Here is a 26,511-nt window from a genome sequence, read left to right as displayed (position 1 = left end):
GCAATATATATTATCTGTATTTGAGTTGAAAATGAGCAATTAGAATAGAAGTCAGTACAGGAAGATGGTTTGGTCTTGAGTCAGGTGTGCGACAAGGGTATACATTATTTCTACTGTTATTCATCATCTATATGCATTACGTTATGAAGGAAAGTGGTATTAAACCTGATATATAAAAATTGGAAATGATAATCTCAGCTCTTTACTTTATGCAGATGATGTCATACTTCTAAATAAATCCAGAATAAGTCTTCAGGATTCCCTGACCAAATTGAATAACTATCGTAATAAATTTGGCATGAAAATCAGCATGAAAAAGACAGAAAAAAAAAAAATGACCAGGAACATTGAAAACATCAACTGCATCCAAAACATTTCAGCTATTTAGGCATAACTTCACTGGTCCTTCCCATAATGCCTAGCATTATACATGTCCTTAAGGATATGTGCATTGCATTGCATTGCATTATGGATTATTAAGGCAATTGATGTGAAGTTATTATCCTCTATATGCAAGTATCCCAGTCATGAAGTGACTTCACATGCAAACGTGGCTTACACTTGGATAAAGGATGAAACAAAGAATTTAATTTTTTGGCATCTTTAATTTATAGTATAACCAAGTTAAAAAAATTTTCAATGAAACTCTTTATTTCAAAAATAAATAAGATCATCCTATAATTGTTTATTCTAGATGAGGAGAAAATCAGCTAGCTTTTCTAGATTTATTGATTCTTCATCAGCCTGTTGGTAGTTAGTAGTTTACTGAAATGAAATACCTCTGATAGCTATTTCCATGCTACTTCTCGCCATCATCCAAGTAAAAATGTCGAAAACCATTAAAATCTTGTTATACTGTGCTCATATTTTACCTGAGTACATTTTACGCCAGGAATTGAATTATATCAAATCTGCCTTTCTAGAAAACATTTTAACACTGTTGTTTTGCTAGTTTAAGCTAGCATTATTAGAGGCAATTTAACTACACAACTTAGTGAAGATGTGGATGCCATAAATGCCATGTGGATTGTGGATGCCATAATTTGTCCCACCTGCATCCAAACTCAACTAGCACATTGGTAAGACATCGTCTTACATAAAAAAAAAAATTTTTTTTAATCCATGTTTTAAAAGCACTGCACAAAACCTTCAATTAAGAGTAGAAAGATCACTTAGTAAGCTTTGATGTGTCATCCCTTTTTATTAACGTTCCAGTAGAAGATACATTAGTCCTCCTATCCAAAATTTATCCTCCTGACATTTGCAAACTCTTTAAGCACTGCCTTAAATCAGGGTATTTTAGCTGGAACAACCAGCTCTTTAAACAAATTTGAGGTGTAGCCATGGGTCTCCATTTTCATCCTCCTCCCCCTCATATTGCAAACTTATACATAGAATCATTTCAATCTTTGGCACTTAATTCTGCCTCCTAGACAATGTCTTTTGCCATTTAGCTGCATGGCCTACAGGCTCTGTCTAACTTCATATGTTTCTTCAATAATATCAATCCTCGAATCGGTATCACTGTGGAAGAAGAAAATGGAGCTCTTGTCTTCTTGGATACTTTAGTTACAAGGCAAGTGGATGGGTCCCTCATATGTTCAGTTTACTATTAGCCCCCCCCCCCCTCCAACACGCACATAGATACCTGCATGCCACTTCACACCACCATCCTGCTCAGAAGTTTCGAATTTTCAAAACCTTAAGCCTCCAGGCCAGAGCAAATTTTGTCATCAAGACGAGCACTGTACCTAGAACAACAGACTCCATTCACATTATGCCAACAAAATGGATATAAAAAAAAACTGTTCAAATTCCTTAAAAAGAACAACAGACCCCCATCCCTAAACTAGACTATACCTACACTTTGCCCTACATCAAAGGCTCAACAGATAAACTTCTGTTTATCTGTTGAGCTCTCTCCTAAAAGAGCACAGAATCTGATTGACTACAAACTGCTAAACAAGATTTCTGCCCACCTAAGACAAATTAAGGATTGCCTGGACCCTCTCTCCTTCTCTGCTGTCTACAGCATCCCTTGCCATGTGGAACTCAATATTTTGGGCAGACAGGCAAACTGCTTCAGTAAGGAAAAAAAACACAAAAAGTGCATCCAAAATGGAGAACCAAAAAGCAGACTATCTCAACATGCCATAAAGAAAGACCACGTCATGAGATAGAAGAAAGCCAGGCTACTTCACAAATCCTGTTTCAAATTGGAGAGACTGTTCCTGGAAGTGGCACATTATTTTACAGAACCCGGTTAACTGCAACAGAACAGACTGCTTGATTTTAAACAGATTTTGGTGCACTACCCTATCTATGCTTCTACATGAACAACAGGATCACCACAAAGAGCATTCCTGTCACCCTCCACACACTTGACTGTCCTTGTTCATCGAGGCCATTTTAGTGTCTGTCTTCACTGAGTTGTCTAGTGTTAAATTGCCTCTGATAATGCTAGCAAAATGTTGGCTGTAAATAATTAGTAACTTCTTTATTTATATCCCATTGTCTATGTAGTTTTTCAGTTCAGGAAATTTCGACACGAACAAAACATTTAACAGCTTTAGGTCTCCAGCCTTTAGATCTCAAGAAGAAATCTCTTGGAAATATCATATCTGAATCTTCCTTTCTTCACCTAATGTTTGGCTTCTTATCCACTCAGCTTTCCAGTTGTTTACCAGATCCCTTGCTCAATGGCTTGTCATACTTCAGACAGACAGGTAGATCTGTGGTGTGGAACATAAATCTTGTAGCCAGTACTGCAAACTGAGCAATCTAACTTTGCTGAACATGCTATCTCACCAAAACACAGAATACTTTGGAAGAAAACCAAGCTCTTAGACAAAAATAGATTCCTTATGGAGCATTTATACAAAAATAGCTGTGAAACCTTTCAACATCATCTGAATTTAAACAAATCTAATGGCCTTCTGTAAATCCCTAATTTATTTTCTTATTGTGTGCGTGTGCGCATAATTTTGTTATTTATTTTAATTAGTTGACTTATATTATTCATGTTGTGTTGCTTTTTGAATACTTGTTATTTGTAATTTCATTTTGTTCCATTTCATTGTACAGAAGATGTTCAGTACTAAAGCAAAAATTTTATTATATTATTAAAATTAATTTTTATATAAGTATTCTTTCTGTCTCTAATTTTAACTAAATATGACAGCTTGCTTACGTATCCTGAAACTTTTGTCTTATTCTATTTAATTCTGAAGGAATATCCAGAGCATTACCTGCTTGTTCTGACTTACCATACAAATGAACACATGCTCTTGTGTTTTTCAAAGCATGAGCGTTTATTAAGAGATAACTGTGCATCATTAATTCTGAATAAGTAACATGTAAACATAATTGAAAATATTTTTCTTTGTTGCCCCACCTGCAGTATATTTTGTACCATGCTTGGACTGTGGATTTTTTTTTTTAATCAATTTTATAGATATATATATTGTATTTTTTTAAATTAATTTATTTTTTGAATTTTACAGATATTTCGATTCACTTATTGTGGATCATTGTTATTGTAAAACAGTTAGAAATCAAAAAAATAAACAACAGTGAAGGTATGGAAAATGGAATGTCTTTTTATATGTAGTTGTGAGATAGCATATATGCAAAAGCGATACTATTGGGATCATTTGAAGTGTGGATGTATGTGAATATTAAAAAAAAAAAAATCTTAGTGATAAATTTAGTAACCTACAGCAATGTTTGCCTAATTCCAACAAACTTTGTCAAATCTTTCAAATCGTCCACTAACAAAAGATGAACTAAATGTTCTCACTAGAGGCAACAAATTTTCTATTCTACCAAAACGTTTCCCTTATTTGGATTTTATGCATAACATTGAATGTAATTTCACCCATTTAACATATAATGATAAAAATCACTATGTTTTGAAGTTATTCATAATGTTAAACTTCCGCTTCTAATTATCCCATGTTCAGAATTGAAAGCCCTAGCATGAACTTCAAAAAAATCATAAAAATGTTTTTATAACTAAAGCAGACACGGGCATTATTAATGTTATTTCTGAATCTTCTGATTATAAACAGAAAATGGATATATTACTATGAGATCAGAAAAACTACTTGTTAATCGGCAGAGACCCTCATCAAAAGTCAACTGAATAAACTTAATCCTTATTGGAAGATGTATTTTTGCTTGATCTAGATACAGTTCAAAAACTAAATACATATTGTGCAAGATCATCTGTGCTTACCAAACTTGCATAAACCAGAATATCCTGTTTGTCCAATCATGGAGTGCAAAGATAGCCCCACATATCAAATTTCAAAGTTTTTTTTCCAAACCTCCTCTCTCCTTTAACTGGACATTCCTTTTCTTATATTATAAATATAAGAAAGTACATACCAGTCCGAGTTCCGGACTGGTAGGCCGGCTCTTGAATTCTGATGACTCGAATTTTAAAGACTCGAAAGGGGGGGGGGGGTACCTCCCTGGTGCCTACACCACTCGAGTTCCAGACTGGTAGACCAGTTCTTGAATTCTGGTGACTCAATCAAGTGGGGGATCAGCCCCCCCCCCCCCTCGAGTTCCGGGCTGGTAGGCCGTTTCTTCTTGAATTTTGAAGACTCGACACTTGGGGGTAGCCCCTGAGTTTCAAAAAATGTGACATACAAAGGCTTATCATTTTATGTGTATATATATATATATAGGGTAGATTAAAGATGTGAGACTTTGCTCCACAGATTTACTAGTAAGTTTGATATAGCTTCACATTTTACAAATGTTTCTCTAGCTGACACCATAGATTTTTTTTTATCATCTCAGTTTCCATCAGATATTCTAGACCTCTTCACTTTCATAATGAATTCTGAATAGTTATGTTGGAATGAAAAGCTTTATCGACAGATTTGAAAGTATTTCAGTAGATTCCCCAGTATCTTTCATTTTTGCTAACTCTATCTAGAACAGTGCTTCCCAAACTTCTAGATGTCAGGGCCCCCTTTGCAAAAATCAAAATATTTCACGCTCCCCCCCCCCCCTCGAAAACAAATCGTAATAGAGAGATATATTATTATAATATTTATTGTATTTATATTCAATACAAAACATACACAGCGAATATTGCAAAAATCAAATGCAAATATTACATTTTTTGCCTTTTACCGTTTGGTTCTGAAGACGATGCGGGCTGTTCTGGTAAAATATGAAATACTGTCCTTTTTTTTTTGAGTCTGTTTCTGCTTCTTCTGATTGTTCGCAGGAATTTTTTTATATTTTTTTATCAGCCACTTATCCATCTCAGGGTTAAATTTTTTAACGTAGAATAGATCAAATAATATCACCACTTACCGATACTGGCACACCACAGACTGATAACATGAAATTAGTGAATATTACCTGAATAAGGGAATCCCCGGACCAGGAACATTTTTCTCTTTTGTGACTTTTCTCCCTTTACGGTAATTAAGCCTAATGCAAAACAGACAGCAAAGGCAGGTTATTAAAACGTGCATATGATTGGTGCGGTATTAACAAAAGATCGCGCAACCGAAAGATAAAAGCATAGCTGACAATTGAGTTGAAATGCTAACTCTCTTCAACCGAATTCCATATGTGAAACTGCCATAACATTCATTATATATATATATATATATATATATATATATATATATATATATTACTTAGTTTTAACACTTTTACGAATTTTAACACGTTCGGTTGAATTTTATTGCTGCCTTGGGAAATCGAACTCAGACAGATCTAATTAATAACAATAGTTTTTAGTTAGATACTGTGTTTGCCCATGCAACATATGGTTTTGTTTCAGTCTAGACAGCATAATTTCTGTATGAGGGGACATATGATTCATTAATTAGTGTGTTTTTATCCCAGTTGTCTCTAATTGCACTATTTGTTGAGAAATATATTACACAGACTCCTCATACCTTATTCACTGGCATAATAAAAGTACTTGTTTTTATTGCTTCTGCAGTATAGTGGCTGTTAGGGAGAGGTGTTGTTTACCACTGCAAGCGAGTTACTATCTCCCCACATGAACTTGTTTAAGCTTTTTTTCATGTGTGAAGTATATGCGAAACTTTTATTGGTAACAGAAAACTAGCTCCGATGACAGTGATAATATAAAACGAGTTTTGATATGTATATAAAGTCAATATCAACAGTCCCTGATTACGAAAGCATGATGACAGGGACAGGAAGATTTGGAGCTTCCCTGGAGCACATTCGAAGAAATACAATTAACCACTGTTTTGAAATGAAACATATGAATAAGCAATATTTACTAATATTCATTAAGTGCCGAAATACGCAGGAAGCAAAGTTTGTAAACCAACACCAATGTGTGAATTTTTCCATTAAAATATAAAAAATAGCAAAAAAGAAATAATAAAAGTTAAATATGTTTCTTTTAAAATAAAAAAAAAATCTACTTAGCCTTAAAACATTTTAAATTTGTTTTCATTATTTCACGGCCCCCTATGGGGCCGTGGCCCACAGTTTGGCAAGCGCTGATCTAGAACAACTAGAAGAGAAAATGTTAATGATTTTCCATCAGTAGTGCTATCAGGAATCTGTTCAGTTCCATGCAAATGCAGATTATTCTAATTTGGACAAACAGGCTAATGCGTTTCAGAATACCAGTCCTACATTTCTTCCAAGAAATGGAACAAATCGAGTTTAGCACAATGTGGGATTACTAATACTAGCTACAGGATCGTTTGGAATGATGCCAAATTACTACATAGATGTTCCCATAAATATGAGCCTCTCTTTAAAAAAAAAGTTTCTAAGTATTTTGGCATTACCCAGATCTCAACCTTAATGATGTAATCCTTATGCCAAAAATCTGGAAATTATTAAGAACTATACTGTTTGGTTATGTATATTTTTATTACATGTAGCACATATGCGTCATTATTATTATTATTTTATTATTTTTTTTTTTAATCACACACATGCACACTTCAGTTGATTTTAATAGTATCATTTTTTTACCTGGCTGTCTCATGACTGCATATAAGAAGAGATTCCATTCTCCATATACCTTTATTGTTGTTTAATATTTTGATTCCTTTTATACTGACAATGATCCACAATATTTAAATCAAAATATCTGTAATTAATTCATCTTAAATATTTTCAACGGTGTAGGCATGTTACTTATTCTGCAAAGCAGATGTTTACAGATTTACCAGTCTGTCCAAAGTAGGCCAGACGTATGCTGCTGGCCTACTGTATTAATTTTCCAAAAATCTGAGAGATAGTCATTCTAAGAACACATTTAGCACAAACTTCTCTGAGTTAAATTTTTGTTTATTCAGCCTTTGGGAAGCCCAATGTTAGGACATTAATTCCTCTTCAGTTACAATTTGAATTGTTTCCATAGCAGTTTGATTGAGCACTGTGTGTCACTATAATTGTAATTTGTGCTCTGGTGATGCTTGTTAGAAAACCAGCGAAATATTAGTGTTGCTTATACCATTAAACATTGTTGTGAATAACCAACAACACTTACGTCTTTCTATACATCACTGCCATGTTATTTATGACCACAGTCATGTGCCAAGTTTAGTGGCTTATAGGGACACATTGCATCAATCAAAGACACATTGCACCAATTGAACTTGAATATGGGGGGGGGGATCCATTCTGAATAAGTGCAAAATGTAATGTTTTTGTACCTCCAGATGTAACCAGCTCAGAAGAAAAATATCAATTTTGACTGATTGTTAGAGCAGATTAGTATTGAACCAAAAATTCTTTCCTAAATGCCTAAGAAAATTCCTCTCCCATTTTTTATTGGCAATTTTAGTCCATTTCACAAAATGCATAGGCAAGCACCTGTTAGATTCATGTTTCTTTTATTTTAATTGTGGCAAGAGTGTTGTTAGCAGTAGTGTTAGAGCTGGGTTCTTTACTTTTAGAGTGGTAAATGAGTGGAATAAGCTGCCAGAGTCTGTTGTGGGTGCTATGACAGTGAGCGAGTTCAAGGTAAGGTATGATAGATACTGTAAGAATGTCGAATAGTTGTGTGGACATGATGTTTAGGGCCTCCCTCGATGAGTCTAAGGACTCCCTGGAGTAGCCCGAAATAATAATAATAATAATTGTTTATAGATGTTCGTATTTCAATTTTTGGTTTATGTTTTTTCATAAGCTGATGTAAGAGGTTCAAAAGATCATGTATGAATTGCTGGTGGCATGCCTTTGTGATTTAAAATTGCTGATATAGAACATCCATATGACTATTAGTACAGTAAACCCTCGATTTAATGGACTTCGGATTTAACAGACAAAATTTCTGGTCCGTATGTCACATGTGAAAATTAATACTGCTAATTTTAAAATGCTTTTAACCAAGATTTTCTTATAATTAAATTAACAGGTTATTTTTTGTTATTAATTTCCCATTATTTTTAACAAATCTTGGTGAATAAGCCATGATATGTTGGAAAAACACTGTAGTAATTTAGCCGACATAAGTGAATCACTGCTCATAAAACATGTTCGGCGAATGATTAGGACATGTCACACCAATCGCACTGTAATTGGTTCTTTTGTCGAGTGGCGTGACTTTCTGCGGCAATTTTATTACATGCATTTTCATAATTTTAAGGAGTTAATTATTAAAAAAAACAGCAGAATTCAAAAGTTCAAAAACAACTTGATAGTTTTTTCCAAGCAGGTAACCGAAACCGAGCACATCAAAATCGAACATTAATTTTACGTTAATTTATCTAAAAGTGTGTGTAAAACTTTTTTTTTTTTTTTTTTTTTTTATTATTACAGTGCTAATATTGATAAAATTGCAGTATAATGTTACAGATATTTTATTTAAAAAAATTTCCATTAAATCGAGGGTTTACTGTATCAGATTTTCTAATGCCTTTCATTCAAATGTATAAATTAAATTATTATCATGAAGCTTACTTGGCAGAATCAGCTTATTTACAATTTATGGCATTTATCTGAACTTGAATATGGGTGTGTGTGTGTGGGGGGTGGAATCCATTCTGAATAAGTGCAAGATTTAATGTTTTTGTACCTCCAGATGTAACCTGCTCAGAAGAAAAATATAAATTTTGGCTAGTGGAACAATTTAGAACTGCAAAATCACAGTTACTAAATCATTTGCATCATGAAAATTCCAAAGTGCAAGTAAGTTGCAGTTTTTGAAATTTCAAATTGGTGAAAGAATGCTACACTTATTACATTTTTATTATGATAACTTGTATGGAGATGATCTGCTCATAAACTCTTAGATTTCAAAAAGTCTTCCTTTATTAGTGATATCATATATTGTCAGAATATTGAATATAGGGTTTTTGAGATTTTTTCTGTTGACAATTTATCTATTACCAATTATAACATAATTTTGTATCATATTGAATACCAAGCTATAGATTTAAAAAGGCTTCGATCAGTTAGACAGGTTTGATTAATTTTGCTAGTAAAAATGATTCAATCTATTTGCATTATTATATGATTATATTAATTTATAGCATCATGATAAAGCAAAAGTAAGGAGTTGAATTTATTTGTTGCACTAATATTTCAATGAATTCAAAGCAGCATCAGCAAAACACTTGTCAGGTGTATATAGATACAACCAAGCATGTGGTGAAACATTGTTTGGTCTCAATATTTTTCACAACCAGGAGTAGGAAGAGAAACTAAACATAAAAGAGACCACACTGCATAATTCCGAAGACTTCTTTAGAAGGTCTCGGGCGATTGAAGTACTTGCACTTTTTGGTATTGATTTATAAAAAGAGAAATAAAGTAAGAAATCTAGCTTTAAACCATAAGGTCACTTAACAATCAAAGTTAGATAATAGTAGGAAGCAGACTTCCACATAGATTTTTAAGGAATGTCAAGAACTGTTTGGGGCTTTTGACCTGATCTCCTATCATCACCTTTGCTTGGTGTGTTCATAGTTGGCAAGTATCCACTGGGTACTGAAAAACAAAATGAGAATGGGCTGGCAATTTGGGGATTTAGCTAACCATTATATATATATATATATATATATGACAAATGACAACCCAAAGAATGTCATTTAACATTGTGCATGTTAAATAACAAGGCAGCCTTTTTTAGCAGGCATATTGTAAATAGAAGTGTCCAGAATAGTGTATCATTGTTTACTCAATTTAACTACTGGATTGTGCTCTTTCCATTTAGCATATGTACATTGGAGTAGCTTCATTAGTTCTCATGTAGGCTCTGTTTGGTATTGGTACCTGTCAGAAAATTTTGTTGAAATTATTGTACTGTTTTAGAGAAAATTGTGGCTGGTGATCACCAATGTCTCTAAAACAGAAAAAGTTTGACTGCAGAAGTCTAAATTTGAAACACTGCTGATTGTTTTCTTCAACATTCATGGAATTTTTCACAAGAAATTCATTCCTGAAAGCCAAATGGTTAATATGAATCAACGCACGAGATGAGTGATAGAAGAGCAATATGACAATTCGCTTGCACATTGTGCATTAAATATGAAACAGTTTCTTGCTTCCACTTCCACCACAGTGCAAACCTCCACCATATTCATTGGATTTGGCACCAGCAGACCATTTTTTGTTTCTGAAATTGAAAACAAAATTCAAAGTATGCCAGTTTTGACTCTTGCATAAATTGTACCAGTAACACTCAAAAGCAAGATGTGTACTGTGTGAGAGCTCTGTTCCAATCATCTGGAATTCGACCAATCGAGACATTTCATATTTCTTGCATCTTCTATACATATAAATTTGTGCCGATCTTTATATTGATACATAGTGTTAGTAATATATCGCAAACAGAAATCTAGCAGGTACGTACATTATTATTAGGTTTCTTTTGTCCAAATTTGCCTAGAATATTTCTATATGTCTGGTAATTATTTTCTACTGTGCTCCTTGGATCTCCAACAAGGACCAACTTTTCATTTTTCATCGTGTCAGCTGCCTTCTTTAATGCCTCATTTCAAAAATTTCTCCACTTATTTCTTAATAGATCATTTTGTGGGAATTCATAGGCACAAATAAGTCTCACTGTCCAGTTTCCCCCTTCTTATATCTGCCCACATCACTATTTTATATTGCCTGTAATTCAAGATTATCTTCATATTTAGTGTTCAGTACTGTAGTTGCTCTTTTTTCCCTGATTGTTATTGCCTAAATATAACATCTTATATTTGTTGCTTAGAAAGATCTCGCATGTTTTGTCTTCTTTGTTTCAGTAACTCCTATTATGTCGATCTCGTAATTATCCAATTCTTCTGCTAGTTCCATTTCTTTTCCATTGATGCATCTTATTTTGATTATGCCAATCTTGAACTCTGCTGAAGGTGAGTTAGGGTTTGTTCCAGTAGCTGACTTTTCTCTGTTTTGCCTAGTTCTCTGACGGAAACAGCAGGGCCTTATTTAACCAGGCAATGTCCCAGCCAGCATGAAATTCTATCTTACCAGCATTTACATTATGATTTAAGCTAATAAGAATACAATTTGGTCAGCTAAATCCCAAATTACTAGTCCATCCTCATTCATTCAGTATCCAGGTAGATACCTAACAGAGTGCACCATGAGAAGATAAGGATTGGACATGAGGTCAGAAACCCTGGTCACTTCTCCACATTCCTTTAAAGGCTACTTGGTCCTCGTCCCAATAAACAGCTTTGACCCTTAAGCACTTTCCTGCTTTATAGTTAGCATATAACCTGTTCTAATTGGAATATCCATATATTTAGCTATTTCCATGGTGAGTATGACATGAACACTGTATTTGCATTATTAACTGAAATCCCTTCTATTGCTGTGATCAAACATAACACGCTTTGGCCTCGAGTTGTTTCTTTCACATATTGCTTGAGAAAGTTGTCTCGTAAGCTCTGTAAATTCTCTTTCATTCTTATTGTAAGATTTCTCTGCTACCCAATTAACGTTTGGATAATTTGTTGCCCACAGTGATTACTCATTTTGCAGGGTAATCAGGCAATGGATTTCTTGATTGGTGCTATAGGTTTTATCCTGTTAGCCCTCACTTCATACCAGATAGCCTTCAACTCACTTCTACATGGGACATTATTACTATTATTATTTTCATGAGTTTATACTCATGAAACTCAATCATCTGAAGTCATTAGTTACTCCTACCTCTTCTTTCTTTCCTAAAGCCCTGGTCAGTTCCTCTCATTGCTTAAAAGATTATGTGGAGGTCTCCTCCCAGTTATTTAGCTTTGAACTTTTAGTCTTAAATTAAATATGTGGTTCCTGACAAGTGGTATTTAGCCTTAATCCAGCTTTTTCTTCCCTAGGTTTCTCTTGCACAGTTTTCCTTAGCCTCTTTTCAATTATGCTTGCATGAATCTTACCTGGAACACTCAGTAGGAATGTTTCTAGGTAATAGTTACATTCAGTTTTATTTTTCTTTTTATAGGTGAGCTCTACTCATCATCCTGAATTTGATCTTGTGATTAGGTTTCCTCGATTATGCAGTGCCGCCACCGTAAAACTTTTATAACTCCATGTTTGAGCATTTCTATTCGAATATCATCTACCTCTGTTGCTATCTCACATTTCTGATTTCTTTGCCTTTTCTGTCACTGTGCGTTTCATTGAACAGTCATTGATCATAACTATTTGAGATCTCTAGAATATCTGGCTTGAGTTTTTGTCATGTTTGTCATTTCTGATTTTCTTTCTGAACTAATCTTTCCTTCATTTCTAAGCTCTTTTATTAGCTTTCATGACATTTTGTTATCTTCTTGATATTTATCCATTATTATAAATGAATCTGCTGTAACCACAGAAGTATGGAAGTAAAAATTCTTTAATCAGTCAACCAGTTTCCTATGCACTGTAATATCTTTATGGTGAAAAACATAGAAAAGCAGAATGTTTTTTAATACATAAAACATAATACATAAACTGTTAATGGAATCATTGTTAAACTGACTGCATATCATGTTGTGACTTTACACATGTGCATCATTGTTGATATATACTTCATAACATCTGTCATAACCTCATTACATAATTTTTAGGTCTTTTATGTATGTGGACCACAGTTAGTATAGGACATGGTCTCAGTTTTAATTGAACTCTGATGGACATCATGTCATTTTGGTAGCTTCTTTAAATTTGTTAATATAGCTTTTAAAATGAATATTCAGAATTTTTGTAAGTTTTCAAATTACTTGATGCATATCCTTATAAGTACGATAAGCCAGCCCTAACTTAGCGTTCTTGACATCTTTCATGCAATTTGTCCTGAATGTCTTGTTTGCTTGAGATAACAGATTCTGAATGCACAGAAAATGTCATAAACACCTGGTTTCTCGAAAGGTAAATGTGGTTGTATAGCAGACCTAAGCACCATAGAGATTTTTTCATAGATGTGAAGGCAACTTTGAGTTCATAATGTTTAATATGCTTGCTATTTTATCTGTAACATTTTTGACGACATGGTAAAGGGAATGCTTTTATAATCTTTGTTTATTTTCATGTTTGCAGAGACACTTAAAGTTTTTTTTTTTTTTAGAATGTTATTAATAGTTTTTAGGATTTAGCCATTCTTTACCATTGCATCTCCTAAATAATCATTTCTTGTTCCCTTTTTGTTGTCACTAGATGTGGTGTATATTCTGTCCTTAAAGCCTTTTATGATACTCCTTTTCTGGGCAAAGCAATGGTGAGAAATACAATGTAAATATCTACCAGTGTTGAATTTTTTTGTGTGCTGAGAAAAACTAATCTGTTTTGTTCAATGACTGAGACAAGCACATCCATGAAAGGAAAGGTTCTGTTTTGTTGTTGCCGTAAAATATATTTTAGGGTTTAAGCTGTTCAGAAAGTGTTCAAAACTCTTAAGTTTTTATTTGGGTTCCAGCCAGATGAGGAAATCATTGCCATCATATAGCCATATTTTAGTATTTTTCAATGACAATCCTTTCAAAATATTCTATTTTCTTCTTTTCTGGGTGCATCGGTAAAGAAACTTGCTACATCTGATACTCGTTAATATATCTGTAGAATCAAAATCATCTCCTTTATCTTTCTGATGAAATCTTTTGAGCTCTTAATGTAAGCATTGTTTTTTTGACATGAGTGATTAGAAGTTTTGTTGAGTATTTTAGCAAGGGTTGAATGGTGCAGAGTGTCTGGCATCCACAGTTGGTCCTAATGACATGTCATCTTTATGGATCCATGAGTCAGCATGATGTTTCGAGGTTATTATTATGATTATTTCCCAAGATCTCATGGAGTCAAAGACTCGTCTGGGAGGTCCTTTTTATCACACACATACACACATCTCATCATACTGTGTCTTAAACACACTCAAACTCCTTGCAGACACCACACTCTCAGGCAAGACATTTGAATCATTCACAACTCTGCACGAAAAAAACCTGCCTCTCACTCCCCTACTCACACCCTCTTCATACAGTTTCCAGGGATGACCCCTGATCTCCCACTATTCTCTGTAGAACTTCTCCACCATTGATCTTATAACAACCCCTTACCAACTTGTAGGTCTCTATCATATCTCCCCTCTTCCTTCTCTCCACCAGACTCTGCAAATTACAACTTCTCAATCTTTCCTCATACTCAACATTCCAGAGGTCAGAAACTACCTTAGTCAGTCGCCTTTGGACCCTTTCCAACATCTCTTCATCCTTCTGAAAACCCGGTGACCAAATCTGGGCACAATAGTCCATGTGTGGCCTAATCAAAGCCTTATACAATGGAACAAGAATCTCCTCTATTCTACACGCCAGTGTCCTCCGCATCATTCCCAGAAGTCTTTGTGTTGCCTTCACAGTTTTGGCGATGTGTCCCCTAAATTTTAGATCCTTATCCACTATCACCCCCAGATCTCTTATTTCCTCTACCTCCAACAATATATTCTCACTAAGCATAAATTCTGCATCCCATCTTTGTTTTCCAAATTTTAAAACCGTACATTTTGCAACATTGAACTCACATCCCCATTTGCTTGCCCAATCACTCAATTTATTCAAGTCTTCTTGCAAGGCAACAACATCTTCACTACTCTTTATGGTTCATCCCAACTTTGCATCATCTGCAAACAACTGAATATCTCCATCCAAATCTTCGCCAATATCATTAATATACAAGTTAAATAGTAATGACCCTAAAACAGACCTCTGAGGCACTCCACTAGTGACGTTTCTTTTCCTGGATATCGCACCCCCATACACAACTTGTTGATACCTATCAGATAGCCAGTCTCCAATCCAGTGCACTAATCTAATATCCAACCCCATCTGCTCTAGTTTGACTGTCAACTTATCATGAGGTACTCTATCAAAAGCCTTTTGAAATCCAAGTATATTACTGTGTATCCTTCTCCTCTGTCCAAGGAAGCAGTCACTTTATTGTAATAAGTAAGTAGATTACTAAAACATGACCTCCCTTTAGCAAATCCATGCTGTCCATCAAAGGTTATACCATTGTTGTCAACACAACTCTGGATCCTAGTTCTCACAAGCTTCTCCAACAACTTAACCACAACATCTGATACAGAGATAGGCCTATAGTTTGATGCTTGAGTTCGATCACCTCCTTTATGAAGTGGCACAATCTTGCCCTCCTTCCAATCCTTAGGGACTTGACCAAGTGCAAGACTCGTGTTAAAAAAATATGTCAAGGCAGGTGTCAACTCTCTGGCACATTCCTTCAGAATACGCGGTGATATATTATCAAGTCCCACAGTCTTATTTACATATAGTTTACTCAACTCCCCAAACACCTCTTGCTCACTTGCAGTCAGTCTCTCCTCCCCATCATCAACTGCTCTCAATCTCTCCATGAAGTCACATTCACAGGATTGAAAGATCTTTATGAACTGCTCATTAAGTATCTCCACCACACATTCTGCAACAGCTGTCTTTATACCATTTCCTCCAATCAATGTCATCCTTCCATAATCATTCTTTCTTTTGCTGGCTACATATCGAAAGAACTCCCTAGGATTCTTTTTGGCTTCATTAGCTAACTGCTGTTCATACCTCTCTTTAGCTACTTTCACCAACCAAGTCACTCTCCTTGCCTGGTCTTTGTAGATCTCATGAAATTGGTTACTTCCACTTCTCTTATGCTGCCTTCACAATGCCCTTTTTCTCTGTATCGCATGCTTAATCTCTTTATTCATCCATCTAACACCTACCTTATTTAACCTTCTCACCCTTTTTTTTTATATAATGTTCAGTTTTATCTTGCTCATAACTAAGGTTATTGGATTTTTCATTTCGTTTGGCCAATTGCACAACCCATTTATCAAATTGGTTTTTTTATGTGCTCTCAAGGTATTGTCATTTTGTTAAACATCCTGTATATGTTATTATTGTTTAGTATCTACTACCTTGTTTCTATAATCGTCAGAATTTAGAATTGTATTTGCATTAATTTTGTTATCTTTTCATACTAAAATATCGTCATTGTTAGAAATTTTGTTGAGAGGCTTAATACTGAAGCTAATGTAAAAATTTATAGTTTCTATATTCCAGTGATTATAGAAACAAGATGCTAGACCTAAAATATATAACAATATGTACATTTTACATCCTACTAATCTTCCTGTAACATTTAATTATTTTTCATTGCTCTCCTGTCTTATATACTTCTTAAGGACAATTTCATCAGACCACAATTAATTGGTTCTCTTTGAAGTTTGCCCGAAATTTGGTTCTTAATTAAAGACCCTTTTTTTTTTTTAAATAATATTTATGTATCTGAGTCTACAGTTCAGCTTTAATTCCTTTTAAAATGTTTTTTGTTTTTTTATACAATGTGATATTCAGTTTTATCCTACTCAGAACTAAATTATGATTATATTTCAAATCCTCTTTATATACTTCTATGCTATGAACTATCGCAAAGATATTAATAATAACTATAGCATAGTTGGTCACACGTTTATCCTCCATTGGATAAAATGGAGGATAAAAGTTTGTTGGAACATGGTTTTATTAATTTGATGAACAGAAACTTATTATTTTGATTGAAAGTTTTTTCATTTGTTTATAGATTAAATTAAAGATGCCAGGAAATTATATTCTTGTTTAATTCTTTATTCAAGTGTAAGCAAACATAGTTTAGATGCTAAGTTGGGATACTATGGCAATTAATGTTAAATCATTAGCTTCTTTATACAAGTAGCCTAGTTGCAAAGATCCTTCGCATAAATACTTTCTTTGCTTATACTTGGATCGAGGAATAAACAAGAATATAATTTAAAGAAACCTAGTATGATATATTTAGTAGCTTTGCTCTTTTCTCCAAATTTTCTTAAAACATTTTTATGCATTTAATTTCAGCACTTCTGCTTTAATTTTGTATTGTTTATATATATATATATATATATATATATATATATATATAAGCAAATTAATTGGTTGATAGAGCTGGAGATTCTAGTCTTGGAGAAGACTTCACGAGGAAGGCTGTTTCACAGAACTGAAGTTAGATATAAAGAAAGTCAACTGTTGGTTCAGTGAGTCAGCAGTACAACTTTAAAAGGATGTTAGGTAACCATTGTTCTTCTTACTGTAGATATAGAAGAAATAGGAGGGGGGGTTTGCATAATGGATGCTAGTTGTGGTAACAACATTTATGGAAATATCTGTAGAAGCAACACAGAAACTAACCATCTCTGAGAGACAATGGCTGAAGAGAGTCTGTGAGAGAGAAACAACCAAACTGCTTTCCTCTGAAAATTTTTAGAGAGGTTTTAGGTGCCTCACCCCAAATGTGAGAGCAATATTCCAAAGTTGATCACCTTTGGGATTTGTGCAGAGTAAGTTAACCAGACAGATAAAAAGTGATCACTTGAGCAGAAGAGGATCCCAAGTTTTCTTGAATCTGAGAATGCTGTAGAAGTGAAGTGATTATGCTAGAAAAGGCTAGGAATAAGTCATTCTGAGAAGAGAGATTTATCCTGACTGTTAAGTCAAGCATCATTAAAGGTAAGGGGAGAAGGCCCTTTTAGCAAAACAAAAAAACACTTGTTGCCCCAGTGAAGATTGAACACATGAGGTTTGTATATGAATAGGAAGAATGGATAATGCATTTATCAGCAAAACTGTGGACAGGGTTTGAGATCAGTTAGAGCAGGTCATTTACAGATTAATCTATACACTCACATTTTAAAGAAAAATTTTAATTTTGCAAGAAAATAAATACAAATATTTAAACTCCAACTGTACCTAATAATTTATATGTACCCCTCTGTTCTAATAAGTTTGTTAATTTGCTTACGCATGGAATCTATCAACATAGAACACATTTTTCTTTTTTCTGCATCTCAAAAATCATACTATTATAATGGATTGTATAAGTTTCCCAATTTAATTTTCCAAGTCTCTTTTTCACTATGGACTACAAATTTTCTACTGGATTTATGTCAGGTAAAAGGTGTGATATCCTATTGGAAGATGAGTTCCTTGTTTTTCTGGATCTGTATGACCACTCTTTTCTCCAATATTTTTATGTATTGGTCACTTTCATCATACCATCAACAGACAAGTGATCCTGGACAACCCCAGAACATCTTTTTAGTTGTGTGTTGGAGTGGTCTTATTTGCAAATATATGCTACTTACTCTCCTTGGACAAAAAAATGGCTCTGATCTGAGAATATGACTTGCTTCTCAACAGTCCAATCTTTGTACACTTTTGTCCATCGGAGCCTTTTTTCCTGCATAGCCTTCATCAACAGTTGTTTCCTTTTTTGGTCTGTGGACAGTCCTCCCTGCTTCCAACAATCTTCGACAGACTGCCATGTCAGAAACATTAATCCCACTAGCTTCCAAGTCTCTATTTAAGTCTACAGTAGACAATCTTGGATTCATTTTGCTTTTCCTAATTAGTAAATGATCTTGAGTAAGTGTAGTTTTTATTTTTTGCCCACATTTTCCTTCTCTGTCAGAAGAAAAGGTACCCCTCTCCCTAAATCTCTAAAATCACATTAACAATATCCAAACCAACACCACACTTATTGGCAATTTGTTTTTGAGTCATGGATGTGTGCTGATAAAGAATACATATTTTTGAACACTCTCTTGGAGATGTATCCATTTTATAGCTACTACAAAATGAATAAAACTTTACCAATGTCAGCTTGTTTACATTATTAATAAACATAGAGATAGTTAAAACACACAGCACTCAACCAAAACCGAAAATAGTAAGTTGAAACCAAAATGATTGTGTACTAAAACAGAAACTAAACCAAAAATTTGGCTTTCTCTTTTATACATACAGTAGTAGTAAACAAATTAATTAACAGATAATTTGTTTACTACTGTATGTATAAAAGATAGAAAGTGGTGAAATAACATAGCCCTGAGAATCACCTGCATTAATAGGAAAATCTGAAGAGAGAGAACAACTTCTACCATTACATGTAGCGAATGACCTGAGAAAAAACTGACAATCCAATCGCAGAGTTGAGCAGGCAGACCATAAGGTGCCAGTTGGCTGGGAAGGCCTCACTACCAGACCTTATTAAATGCCTTAGAATGTCAAGTGCAACAGCACTTGACATTCTAAGACATTTATGAAGAAAATTATTCTTCATAAATGATCCTTCATAATTATCAAAATTACCCTTCATAACATGTGTACAAACTTGTGTGTTCGCCGTACATGTTGTTTATTTTTTAATGGTATATATTAGAACAAAGAAAAATAAGTAAATAATTAATTTATTAACTTATTGCTGATATTTTGCTGGTGTTATAACTAGGATCTTCAGAGCACAAAAACACAGTTTGTCACAATACGTTAGACTATAACAACATGGTGTAATCAACGGACTAGTTAAACAAAATTGTAGCAGCAACACAAAGACTAGAGCCTTAAACAGAGAAAAAAACCGGTACTAGTTTTTTCTTAAGATGACTGTCTCCCAGATTTTAGGCAAATTTATACAGCCATATTTGTTGAGATTTGGAGTGTGTTTCAGGGCTTCTGTTGCCTCTAAGAACAATCTCTGTGACTTGTAAGAGCTTCTGTGCAGTACTTTTGTGTTCTTCCAGTTGATCCTGTGTGCAAAATCAGGACTCTAGTCTTTGTGTTGCTGCTACAATTTTGTTTAACTAGTCCGTTGATTACACCATGTTGTTATAGTCTTGTTTTTGTGCTCTGAAGATGCTGGTTATAACACCAGTGAAATATCAGCAATAAGTTAATAAATTAATTATTTACTTATTTTTCTGTGTTCTAATATATACCATTAAAAAATAAACAACATTATCCTTCATAATTAAGGCAATTATGAAGAGACCCTTAAGGTTTCTTCATAATTGCCCATATTAGTCTTGCTCTTTTCATGCTAGTGAAAATTCTAGTGACTTGTTAAAATGAATTATTGGTTCAGTATGTTTTTTCCTTTAAAACAATGCAATTCATTGTGTTAGCAATTGTAACATGCAACACGACTTAAGTGGAAAATGAGCGTATACTTTTGCAGTCAGTTGTCATGTCTTATCAAAATATACATAGGTATTGCACTCTATGGTATGGTATTAAGTGTATCAGCATAGCATTGGTGTTTGCCACAATGAGAGTTCATTGGAAAATAGTCTTCACTATACTTTTTCAACTTTTAGATCAGATCTTAAGTTCTTTGAATTCTCTGAATGTAAACATTTATTTTAAAATAAAAGACAGAAATATTATATTATTTTTTCCTCCTGCTCAGGAATTAGCATTGTGTGTTCTGATGAATTTCGTTACACTGGAAGGACAGTATCCATTAATGCCTGTTCAAGAAGACAAATTTTATTTTCCATACCATTCGTTTCAGGTATGTTATTTAAATTAATTTACTTTTTTTTTTAAATTCTTTTCATTATCCAGTCATGCATCTGATTGCAGTTATAAAGAAAACAAGGAATTTATGATTTTTAAAAATAATAAAATTATCCTTCATTTGATTATTAATGTTACTAAAATAAATAGATACATTAAGGATAAAAAAACAAAAAATTGAATATAAAAACACTTAACTTTATTATCTCATCATCACATCTTCATAGCGAACATTTATATGTTCACTATGAAGATGTGATGATGAGATAATAAAGTTCCTTGACCACCCCTTATGATTGGTTGAGCTCTCATAATGAGGGATTAAGTACTATATCCAACACTGGGCCGGTTTGCCTGCTTGCAGGATGAAAAATCCCAGATAAACCACCGAGGAGAAAAACTCTGCTGTCCATGCCCAAGACAGGCTAACTTGGTTATGGCTGAGAAAGATCCTTAAGCTCCTCACGTCGACAGGATTCGAACCTAGGACACTCCTTCCCCAGGCATATGGTTGCGAAGCACATAGCCACTAGGCTGACCGCACGGACTGCAGCAGCCCGAAGCTAGTAGGAAACTAAAGAACAGTTTACACACAGTTAATGAACCATAAAGCAAAGAGATTTGTTACATAAAACAGTTAAATAGAAACTATTCATCAGATTACAAATAGCAGTTGTAAGTCACCAAAATTTTGAAATATTTAAGCTAACACTGCTGTTCCAATTATGTTCATTGTGAAAGACTTTTTGCATTCTTTGAAAAGTGTCAAATTTGAAAGAGCTGCTGTATGGATGACTACCTCCACCGAAGAATTAAATATCTTTTTATTTAAAATTAGCAGACTTCATCCTTCTATCCCCTATAATATAATATATGTTAACAAAAGAAAATAATAGTCCCTCCATTTCATGATATACTTGTAAAGTGGCAAGTCAACTCTTTTAACTTCTCTGTTTATGTGAAACATGATGCTTTCATTGGAATATATATTTGTCTTGATTCTATTCTTCATCCATCCCAGAAATTGAGATATCAAGACCATCCACAGATCATATTTGATTTATGCTTCTGAGGATTCTTTCAGACAAGAATTACATCGTATTAAAGATAACACAATATCCTGTGGTTATTTTCCATCCAAAATATAACAAATCTTTGGTAATTCCTCTGTTGTTATTAGCTCTTTCATTAGATATTAAGAGTATATCCATTCTTCTAGAGTTCTAAAAAATTTTTTAAAAAATTCATTTTCAGACGACCTACAAGATAATTAAGATCCTTTATCTTTCCATCCACCAAGTTAAAATTCCTCTTAGATCAATCCATAGTTTTCCAGATTCCTCGTTCCTACTATCTCTTCTATTTTAGCCAGACTGGTTGTATGTAGACATCTTCTAATTAAAACATGTGAATTACATCTCTTTTCTTCATCCTGAAAAGATTGGTCATGTGGAACCTAGGATTACTACCAGCCACCGCATCCTTTGGAACAAAACAAGTCCTCGCATCAACTCCCTCGAAGTTGAGTGACTTTAAGGAGTGCTCTGAAGTCCTTTGCATCAACCTAATGGAAACTGGTACTTGTAATCTAAATGTTTTTACACTAAGCCACAGCACTTCATTGCTTACTGACTGCGTTTAAATTGTTCCTTAGTTTCCTAATACTGTCATACTTCTGGCTTCAGGATCAAAATAATGCACCTAGTAATGTTTGTTTTCATTCTCGATTCATGTAAATCTCTTTGTTGTATGTTCACTTAGAAGATATACATAATATACGCATATCTTAGTAGGTCAGCCGATAAAAACCTACTCTAGATGAGTTTGTTTAGCTCAAGTTTTTAAAGCTCATTGCTTTTTTTTGTGTGTGTGTAGTGCTTGATTCTTGAAATGAAATTACAGGTTCTCAGTAAATCTTAATTAGATTATTTTTCAAAATAATGAATTTTTCTTAAATTCATTATTTTTCAGAGTGAAATCTGATGGTTGGTGTTGCCATGGTTCTCGTGAGCACTATCATGATGTTGTTTATCTCTGAAAAGAGACTCTGCCAAGATGCACTTTACTGTTTTCACACTGAGTGTTAAGTAAATTTACAATAGTTCAGTCGAATTGATGCAATGACTTTTAACTCCATTTGTTTTAGAATCCAGGAAATGACTCACTCAAGGCCAGATAAAAAATAATATCTATTTTAATGAAACCAGAAACTATATACATGGTAAATAAACATAACTTATAACACTACTTGGATCCAAGACCTTCTAAATATAAACTATACCTAAAGATCTTCATCTTTCAAGGATAACTTCATTCTCTCACTTACTCATTCTATTTTTGGTCTGTACATGTACTTAATCAGTCTACCAGACTGAACATTTTGTTTTTCACAACAAATTCCTACAAAAAAACAATAAATGTTCATTAGAGTCAATTCTTTATCAGACCTTTTCTCATAATATAAAACTTAACTTCCATGGGACTGTGCAGTGTTTGCATATTTAGAGAATATATTCCATTCATCCTCACTGTTTCATTGCATGTAGGTATTTTTACCTCAGATAATTTAATTACAAAAAGCATTGTCGAATTCCTGATATGTGCCTTTGGGGGGGAAGGGGGGGCAGATTTATTAAGACAGACCTCCTTGGAGTCAGAGATTCATCGAGGGAGGTCACATGCTACACACACACCAGCTATCATACTTATTCTTAAATTCATTCACACTGCTTGCACTCACAACATCCAATTGCAATCCATTCCAATCATGCACCACCCTCTGAGAGAAAAATCTAGCCATCATTCTCAGCTTCCAAGGATACTCTCTTGTCGTTTCCCTACCCTCCATCAATGGAAATCCTGTATGACCTTTTCAGAAGTTTGTAAGGCTCAATCATATCCCCCCCTCTTTCTCCTGTTTGCTAGTGTCTGCAGTCTACAAATTCTCAATCTGTCTTCATAATCAGTATTCCACAATCATGATATCATTTTTAACACACACACACACTCTCTCCAATATATCAAAATCACAACGGAAACCAGGAGTATAATAGATTTAGTTTAATCCTTTATCCCAGTGAGAGCAAACAAAGTTTGCGCCTGAAAATATCTTCAGGACTAAATATAGTGTTGTACTATCTTATCCAGTAAGTAGTGCAACACCAAGGCAACTCGTGGCAAAGGTGGAGCAAGCTACCAGGCACTTCTAACCCAGTATCTCCCATAATGCAAAACACATTTCCTATGTGGATATGTATACTGTTATGCATTAAAGGGATTGGCCATCTACCCAGACTAGTTTCGACCTTTATTGAGGTCTCTTCAGTGGGAGCCAGGCCCAGAGCTGGAGATACCAGGCAGAAGCAGTAGCAAGTCATCTGTGCCAATGGGAGTTGCCAAAAGGTTTATCACCTTTTTTAAAAATTACTCTGGATTTAGAGAAAGATGTTGAAAATTTATTTATCACTAGGTTAGACTATAATAGATTTAGTTTAATCCTTTATCCCAGTGAGAGCAAACAAAGTTTGCGCCTGAAAATATCTTCAGGACTAAATATAGTGTTGTACTATCTTATCCAGTAAGTAGTGCAACACCAAAGTTAGAAGTGCCTGGTAGCTTGCTCCACCTTTGCCACGAGTTCCACGAGCACGTACTACATATCAGTAACATTCCTGATTACCCTACCTATCTTTGCATCATCATCAAATAGCTGAATGTCACTTGTCAAATCCTTTCCAATATCATTTTTTTTTTTTTTTTTTTTTTTTTTTTTTTTATATGTACAGATTGAATATGAGTGGACCAAGCACTGATCGTGGTACACCACTTGTTACCTTAAGTCTTCCAGACTCGCATCCAATTGTATACCACTTTTTGATATCTGTCAGTAAGCCATTCTCTTATCCATGCTAATATTCTATAACCCAAACCCATTTTCTCCAATTTATGCAAGAGTCTATCATGCTGTATTCTGTCAAAAGCCTTAGCAAAATCCAAAGGTATCATGGTGTATCCATTTCCCCTTGTCTAGTTCAATGGTAATATTGTTATAGAATGTGAGCAAGTTGCTAAAACATGACCTTCCCTTAGTAAACCCATGTTGTTCATTGCAGAGTAGAGATTCACTGTCAACCCATTTCTCAATACGAGACTTAACCAATTTTTCCAAATTTTTCACCACCACTCCTGAGATACTGATTGGTTGATAGTTGGATACATCGGTCTTTGCACCACCCTTATGCAGTGGAATTACCATACATTCCTTCCATTTCTGCAGAATCTTCCCTGTTCTGAGATTCATATTAAACAGCCTGGTCAAAGGAATAGCCAGTTCAGCTGAACACTCTTTTAGCACACATGCTGATATTCCATCAGTCCCTATTGCTGAATTCTTATTAAATTTGTGCAACAGCTCTAATACCTTGTCCTCATATGCCTGCGTTTCTGCATCCAGTGAAAAGGTAGCAGTGAGCTATCTGTTGCATACACCGGGTTGAGAGTTTTTAACAAAATAGGCACTCATTAGCTGAACAATCTCTTCTGCATCAATAATCCTCATGCCATCTGGATTTAGAAGAGTTATCTTTCATATTCATTCTTTCTTTTACTTGCAGCATATCGATAGAATTCTTGTGGGTTGTCTTTAGCACACAGAGCCAGTTTCTTTTCATACTCAGACTTTACTTTCCATGCAGCACTTGTGATTATTCTAGCCTGCTGCTTATAACGTTTGTAACTGACATCATCCTTATTCACACGGTATTCCTTCCACATCATCCTTTTGTTATAATTTTCTTGGAATCTCTTATTTAATAAGACTACACATCCATTTGACTCTTGCTGTATTTATTCTTCGAACTCTCGGGACACATTCTGATATTGCATCATTTAAGTATTGTTTAAATGCTTCCCATGCACTGGTGATATTCTTTTCATCCAGCAACCGATCCCATTCCACTGAACTCAATATACTCCTTAGTCATAGTTTTCTGCTTTGCAGTTCAGGATGTAACCCTTTCTGAAAGGAACATTCATAAACTTAGTCACTTCCCAAGTGAGTACTACATGATCACTGTTACCAACTGGAAGCAGAATAGTTGCGTCTTTAACTGAAATGCTCTCTGACACTGTAATGAAATCTAACACTCTTTGACCTCAAGTTCCTTCTGTCACGTGCTGCTTGAGGAAGTTGTCCCGCAACAGCTCAATAAATACATTTTCATTCTTCGCATGAGATTCTACTGATACCCAATCAATATTGGGATAATTAAAGTCTTCCATTATGATTACTCTTTTCATGCTTCTTTTCTATTTGCGGATGTGTTTCTTCATCACTAGCAACTTATCCACCAGGTCTGTAACAACCCCACTATGTAATCGATCTTGTTAGATTCCACCTCACACCATATGTCTTAAAACTCACTGCCACATGAAATGTTGTTAGTAGTAGTAGTACTACGATCAAATGTTTCAACTCTTACTGGATTCAAGTCATCCAATATCATTAGCAGCACGCCCCTCCTCTCCTTGCTGAAAATACTGTACTATTTATGCTTGATACCAGTTAGTATGTCTGATTCTGATAGCCAGGTCTCACTGATGCCTACAATCTGAGGTCCCATCATATTGACTAAGGTAACAAACTCCACCCCTTTATTTCTGATACTCCTAGCATTTGTGTACGGACAGA

At 34.5% G+C, this 26,511-nt stretch overlaps 1 protein-coding gene across 2 annotated transcripts in view; it reads left to right on the top strand.

The window, feature by feature from the left end:
• LOC150108899 (nucleolar complex protein 4 homolog B) overlaps positions 1–26,511 on the top strand; it is a 226,746-nt gene that overhangs the window by 43,833 nt on the left and 156,402 nt on the right. For both annotated transcript variants that reach the window (XM_090410813.1, XM_090410804.1), the window contains exons 3-4: positions 9,056–9,162; positions 20,713–20,817. In XM_090410813.1, the coding sequence (XP_090266939.1) occupies positions 9,056–9,162; positions 20,713–20,817 (212 nt within the window). The remainder of the gene's footprint in view (positions 1–9,055; positions 9,163–20,712; positions 20,818–26,511) is intronic.

The sequence above is a fragment of the Typopeltis vanoorti genome, chromosome 2 (genome assembly GCF_054136105.1).
Source record: "Typopeltis vanoorti isolate ZY-2024b chromosome 2, IOZ_Tvanoo_1.0, whole genome shotgun sequence".
NCBI classification, from domain to species: Eukaryota; Metazoa; Arthropoda; class Arachnida; order Uropygi; family Thelyphonidae; genus Typopeltis; species Typopeltis vanoorti.
This window is presented reverse-complemented; position numbering and strand designations above follow the sequence as displayed.